At 42.8% G+C, this 6,296-nt stretch overlaps 2 protein-coding genes across 2 annotated transcripts; both read right to left on the bottom strand.

Annotated features, from left to right (window-relative positions):
* Positions 1-1,012: 1,012 nt before the first annotated feature.
* Positions 1,013-2,365, bottom strand: LOC147977632 (uncharacterized). The gene has a single exon (XM_087514490.1). It carries the CDS (start codon positions 2,363-2,365, stop codon positions 1,013-1,015), a length of 1,353 nt encoding a protein of 450 aa, XP_087370616.1.
* Positions 2,366-3,407: 1,042 nt separating this feature from the next.
* Positions 3,408-6,074, bottom strand: LOC125528412 (putative fatty acyl-CoA reductase 5). The gene is made up of 10 exons (XM_048692894.1): positions 5,959-6,074; positions 5,767-5,870; positions 5,346-5,545; positions 5,173-5,273; positions 4,872-5,064; positions 4,600-4,761; positions 4,441-4,522; positions 4,061-4,330; positions 3,838-3,965; positions 3,408-3,692 (listed from the first exon to the last, which is right to left on the bottom strand). Exons 1-10 carry the CDS (start codon positions 6,047-6,049, stop codon positions 3,533-3,535), a joined length of 1,491 nt encoding a protein of 496 aa, XP_048548851.1. The 5' UTR covers positions 6,050-6,074; the 3' UTR covers positions 3,408-3,532.
* Between the last annotated feature and the right edge of the window lie 222 nt (positions 6,075-6,296).

The following is a 6,296-nucleotide window of genomic DNA, read 5'->3' as shown; positions in this document are numbered from 1 at the left end:
CCGGTACTCCGGTAAATGCCCGAACTCACCCGGAACCATTCCGATGTCCAAACATAGGCTTCCAATATATCAATCTTTATGTCTCGACCATTCCGAGACTCCTCGTCAAGTCCGTGATCATATCCGGGACTCCGAACTACCTTCGGTATATCAATACACACAAACTCATAATATCGATCATAACCGAACGTTAAGCGTGCGGACCCTACGGGTTCGAGAACTATGTAGACATAACCGAGACTCATCTCTGGCCAATAACCAATAGCGGAACCGGGATGGTCATATTGGTTCCTACATATTCTACGAAGATCTTTATCGGTCAAACCGCATAACAACATATGTTGTTCCCTATGTCATCGGTATGTTACTTGCCCGAGATTCGATCATGGTATCTCAATACCTAGTTCAATATTGTTACCGGCGAGTCTCTTTACTCGTTCCATAATGCAACATCCCGTAACTAACTCATTAGTTACATTGCTTGCAAGGCTTATAGTGATGTGCATTCTTGAGAGGGCCCAGAGATACCTCTCCGATAGACAGAGTGACAAATCCTAATTTTGATCTATGCCAACTCAACAAACACTATCGGAGACACCTGTAGAGCATCTTTATAGTCACCCAATTATGTTGTGACGTTTGATAGCACAGTAAGTGTTCCTCCGGTATTCGGGAGTTGCATAATCTCATAGTCATAGGAACATGTATAAGTTATGGAGAAAGAAATAGCAGTAAACTAAACGATCAAAGTGCTAAGCTAACGGATGGGTCAAGTCAATCACATCATTCTCTAATGATGTGATCCCATTCATCAAATGACAACTCTTTGTCCATGGCTAGGAAACTTAACCATCTTTGATTAACGAGCTAGTCAAGTAGAGGCATATTAGTGACACTCTGTTCGTCTATGTATTCATACATGTACTAAGTTTCCGGTTAATACAATTCTAGCATGAATAATAAACATTTATCATGATATAAGGAAATATTAATAACAACTTTATTATTGCCTCTAGGGCATATTTCCTTCATCGGGGCCGGGTGCCGTGTGAGCCTTCATGGAACTTACAACCAAGTCAATATCATCTGTGGAGAAAGAGAGGGCCAGCAGATCATTTTCTGCCTGCGAGACCCGGCCATCCTGCCCCCACAAGTTAGGCCGGAGTCGCAGCGGCTTCTCCTCAGCTGTTGCCAACAACCCAAGGAAGAAGTCATAAATGTGGGTCGTGATCTCATTTTGACGCACTAACACTCCTTGGTCAGCTTGAAGCCTAAGGATCAAGCATTTGCGCTTGCGGCCATTTGCATATGCGTGGAAATAGCATGTGTTAGCATCGCCCTTCGTGACCCACTTGGCACTTCCCGTATGGCGCCAGTATTCCTCTTCTTCCCTTAGGATGGAGAGCACATGGTTTTTGAGAGCATAGCGGTTAGCCCATTCCGCCTCAGAAAACGCTCTAGAGTCAGCAAGGGGGTCGAGGAGTTTGATTTCCACAATAAGGGTTTCCCTAGACCGTTTCACCACGCTACCATGATTGGGACCCCATCCACGGAGGAAAGATCGTAGCGAGCCTACCACCGCAATCCAGAGGTCCAGGGGACCTCGCTGGCTTCCAACAGAGGCGATCGCTTGCTCCCAGCGTGCGATGACCAAAGAGATAAAGCCCTCAGCTTCAAACCAGCCAGTTTTGAAGTAGAAACGAGGGTTGCGCTTGATCCTATCCTCCCCAGAGGCTAGGATGAGCGGGGCGTGATCAGAGCCAATACGTGTTTTGGCAAAAAGCGTGCACACGGGAAAGAGAACTTCCCAATCTGCCGAGATGAAAACCCGATCTAACACACTATGAACCGGGGCTAACTGCTTGTTAGTCCAAGTGTATCTAGCGCCGGTCCTGGAAACTTCCCTAAGCGCCGTCGCGGCAATGGCGTTGTTGAACATCGTGACCCAAGGCCAGTCGATATTGCTGTTGTTCCTGTCTGCACCGGAACGAATTAGGTTGAAATCGGCCCCCAAGATGATGGGGATGACGCCGGCTTGCTTGGTCCCCAACAGAGCTTGAATTTCCCCCAAGAAATCAGCCGACCGAGAATGATCCGCTGGGCCATACACACATACGATCGCCCACGTAGCCATAGAAACCCGATGTTTAATCGTAGTAGAGATGAAAAAAGAGACCGATTCCCACATTACAACATCACACACATCATTATTACATCCCAGAAGGAGGCCACCGAAGTGACCATTCGAAGGGACCCATCCCCAGGAGAAGCGCAGTAAGGGGTCGAACGCCGCAAGGTCTCTAAATGAAAATTCAGATTTGACCGTCTCGTGCAACGCTACCACGTCAATCTGCTCACGCGCCATATACTCATTGTTCCATAAATACATTAAGGTGAATACCATATATGGAGATGTTCTTTTCGATCATTCTTCTGCTCTTGTGTAATAGGCAAACCTCATGTTGTTTCTCAGTACATATGCAAACGAATTTCTGAACCCAAGTGACCCTCCAGTGCGCAACTCCTTGGTAAATTCTCCTGCTATTGGTATTAGTTTGTAGTGTTCTGTCGGATTAATGTCAGTATCATGAAGAGGAACCATAAGCTTAACTAATCCAAATTTGGCTGATTTTTGAATATTACTTGCGACAATCACCTTGCTACATCTAGCCAATCTTTTGACAGAACATTTTCTAACATTAGTTACTAATATAAAAGGTAAATTTGTGCATCATATAACTCAACATGGCTTTTCCCCATAATACTACCAGCTATAATTTCATATAAGCATATGAATATAGAAATGATGTTCTAAGATGCACATGGAAGACCATGTCAAAATTTTGAATAACTATGTAGCATGCAAATTTCACAAAACAGTTAGAGAACTTCACAAGATAATATAAGCATCATTTTTTCATATAGATGGCACGACAAGTCCACTTGATTAGCACCGGGCTCCATTAATTAGACCGAACTTGCACGTTTGTGGCTTTCATATTTTCCTCTAGGCAGATTTTGCACATCACTGCTTCTCTTTTGCGTGCCTTGCGACAAATACTGAAAAACTTAACCTACGTTGGCAAATTTATGCCGGCCATATATATGATGACTTAATATGCTCCTTTTCAGAAAATACTACCCTCATTTCCGTGCAGTACATTTGCGAACATACTCTGGATAGTTGCATAACAAAGGGAGTACAATACATGTTCACAAGAGTTGGATGGCAAGCCTAGCACAATTGTTGTATTTCCGGGATAAGGCTGCTCGTAGTGGGAAGTATCATACACTAGTATATGATACTAGTGTATGATAATACCTCCATAATGTATAGTATCACAAGTTAGTATTTTAGATGACATCATTTTGTTTTGGTTGACACATAGTAGTACATCATGATACGATACTGAAATCTCTCTTTCTTTATTTAATTGTATGACATGTCAGCCAAGCTGTCTAGTAGTTGGCATGCATGATACTTGATATGATAGCCCCTACAAGAGGTTTAACTTGCTGGAAATTTGGCTAGTTAAATACAATATGTAAGCACACCAGGGATGTGTACACCATACAAATAATCAACCCAGTTTATGGACTTGGGATCAAAGTCAAAGTAATATGCTCCATTGTTAATTTGGTCATCCTTATTCATTGTCGTCCTTAGCTTCTCCAAGTTCGTGTCTTCAAAGCTTCACAGGATTGATAAAATCAAGTCAAAATAACATGATTTTAATGGTGATGTGCATCTTGATATGGTAACTGGACACGCTGATATACCATGTAATTGCCAAAGTAAACCAAAATAACATTTTGACACGTTTTTAAGTTGCTTACCACCCTTTGAACAAGGTGTATGGTGCATAGAGCTCGACCATCTGCATGACGAAACTGTATTTTCCGTTGAGCTCGTTGTAGCATTCTGAGAAAATGCCGCAGAGTGCGATGCTCACTAGGCGAAGCATCTATCAGGCCAATAGTATGAAAGGCACATAACATTAATCACATTCATGTGGCATCTACAAAAATCAACTCTTGCACGTTGAGATGGTGAACAGACCTCGAGGGGAAGCTTGTACTTGATGGCCATGTACAATCTCAACTGTGTGAGTGTGCTAAAGAATCGCATCTTCTTCAGCCGGACACGCTCACCGTTCCCCTTGCATGGCGGGTTCTCAAAGAAGTAACGGTGCATTGCGTCGATGACTAGGGCTGAGGGTGCTGGGTTGCTTACCGACGAAGTTACATTGTAGATGATCTGACCTTTTTGATCATCTGAGTGTGCTGCCATGGCAACCATCATAGCATTCACCACCATGTCCCCCGGAATCTGTCCAAACCACCCACCAATACCAAGAACACATCACATATAGCTCGTCAAATGGTTCCTTGCGCATGTTTCATTCCAAATTTTGGTTTGTGATTTGTGAACAAACTCACCATGTCGAGTATTAAATCAAGGTTGCCTAGAAAGAATGGTAAGGTCTTCCCGGCATAACCCATGATCACTGCGTCCACGGTCCTGCAAAATATAAAAATGCTCAGTAATCATTCACTGTCATTGTGAAGGATCAAGTATTCGATTTTGAGTTTCAACACCTAATTCCTTCCATCCATCCAGGCAATGGCTCCTTGAGTGTACTAGTTATGATGCTCGGGCGGATGATGACCACCGGAAAGTCCCCTTGCAAGAGCCCCATCAGCATCTCCCCCATTGCCTTAGTGAAGACATAGGAGTTTGGCCACCCAAAGTTTCGTGCCCTTCATTCATTGGTGCATAAGCATGAGACAAATGCATCGACGGCAGAAAAGAGTATGAATGCTTAAGTATGTTGTTGGTTTTCCTTTTTGTAAAGTTTCCTATGTCTGACCTCTTGAGGCCAAGTTTCTTCATGACTTTCCTCTCGTCTTTCTCAGTGGAACCGTCATCCCTTAGTTCTCTCCTGGTCTCTTTGATCAGATTTAGCTCGGATTCTATATCCAAATGTGTGCCCACCCTTAGTGTCTCACCCATGAAGAATGGCTTCTCTGCTATTAGGCCTTCTTGTTCACCAACTACATAGGCTGTTCAAGTCATATAGATATCACTTAATGAGTTTCAATTCATAACTGCATGATACACCAACCAAAAATCTATAGATTATATACAGTCCTATTAGTTTTGATTCACACCCGTTGAAACATGAAGCAACATCTTGAGCTTAATACACTTCTTTGCGAATGCGCAAACATGCTTCACTCCCAAGACATTCACATCGAAAGCCACATCATATCTGAAAAATTAACATCAAATGTAATTGTTGTAACATTATGACAGCAATACGCGACCAGGAAACATTTCAAACCTCTCAGAGAATTTCGTAGTGGCAGCTACGTTGACAATAATGTCTATGTCCTTCGACACTTCTCTCAGCTTGGCAGTGTCTAGTCCAAAGTCCTCATGCATGATGTCTCCCACCAAAGGGCAGATCTTTTCTTCGACGAAATTATGGAACCCCACACCATGTTCTTCTTTGAGAACTTGAAAGATTTCCCTCCCTATGACCTGAATATACCAAAATATCGTTTGTACATTACTATTAACTAGATAGATTGACTGCAAAATATATATCTGCATTCCGCAATGCACTTACACCTGTTCCCACTATATTTCTTGGTGGGAGAAGGTCAGTATTCAATTGACAACAGATTGTCAAGAACATACTGACATCAATGTCAAGAAAGTGTACTGTTAGCAGAAAGGACAGCTTGAAACAAATAATTCACCTCATTTTGAATCCGAAGCTTTGCGGATTCAACATCGAAGGCCCGAATCAAGAGGAAGAGCTTCTTGACATCAGGCTGAACCCTTAATATCTTCTCGACAAGCACTATCCACAATCATGCAAGAAAGAATAGTATACAAGACTCTCAGATATGATCAGCAGTTCAACACACATGATTAATGAACACATATACCTTTTCCTAGGAACCCCGTTGATCCAGTGATGAGGATGCTCTTGCCCCTGAAGTATTCTACAACGCTATCCACATCCATTTCACCAGTCATCGCTGTGGACTTTTGCTTGTCTCGAGAGAATGTTGGGTGTTGTCAAAAGAATCACAATGGGTTTATATTTATACGGAGGGGAGGAGGATTGGTTTCAGAGGACAATTGGAACAAAGCAGCAACGTGGGTCATGTGTTGATGGGGGAATCTCAGCGCCAACTTCTTGCTAACGAACTACACCACGATTTTCTTCTAAAGATAATGAAGACATGGGCCATTATATTTATTTTATTTCTAGTCGTTATGA

Source organism: Triticum urartu, chromosome 3A (genome assembly GCF_056163025.1).
Source record: "Triticum urartu cultivar PI428250 chromosome 3A, HENAU_Tu73, whole genome shotgun sequence".
Classification (NCBI taxonomy): Eukaryota; Viridiplantae; Streptophyta; class Magnoliopsida; order Poales; family Poaceae; genus Triticum; species Triticum urartu.
This window is presented reverse-complemented; position numbering and strand designations above follow the sequence as displayed.

What these genes read in the sequence shown, in the direction of transcription:
- LOC147977632 (XM_087514490.1), bottom strand. Translation starts at nt 2,365, where the DNA reads ATGGCGCGTGAGCAGATTGACGTGGTAGCGTTGCACGAGACGGTCAAA.
- LOC125528412 (XM_048692894.1), bottom strand. Translation starts at nt 6,049, where the DNA reads ATGACTGGTGAAATGGATGTGGATAGCGTTGTAGAATACTTCAGGGGC. An exon ending in AGCTTCGGATTCAAAATGAG is followed by an intron (nt 5,546 to 5,766) that starts GTGAATTATTTG and finishes TGGTATATTCAG; the next exon opens with GTCATAGGGAGGGAAATCTT. An exon ending in AGTACAAGCTTCCCCTCGAG is followed by an intron (nt 3,966 to 4,060) that starts GTCTGTTCACCA and finishes TTGGCCTGATAG; the next exon opens with ATGCTTCGCCTAGTGAGCAT.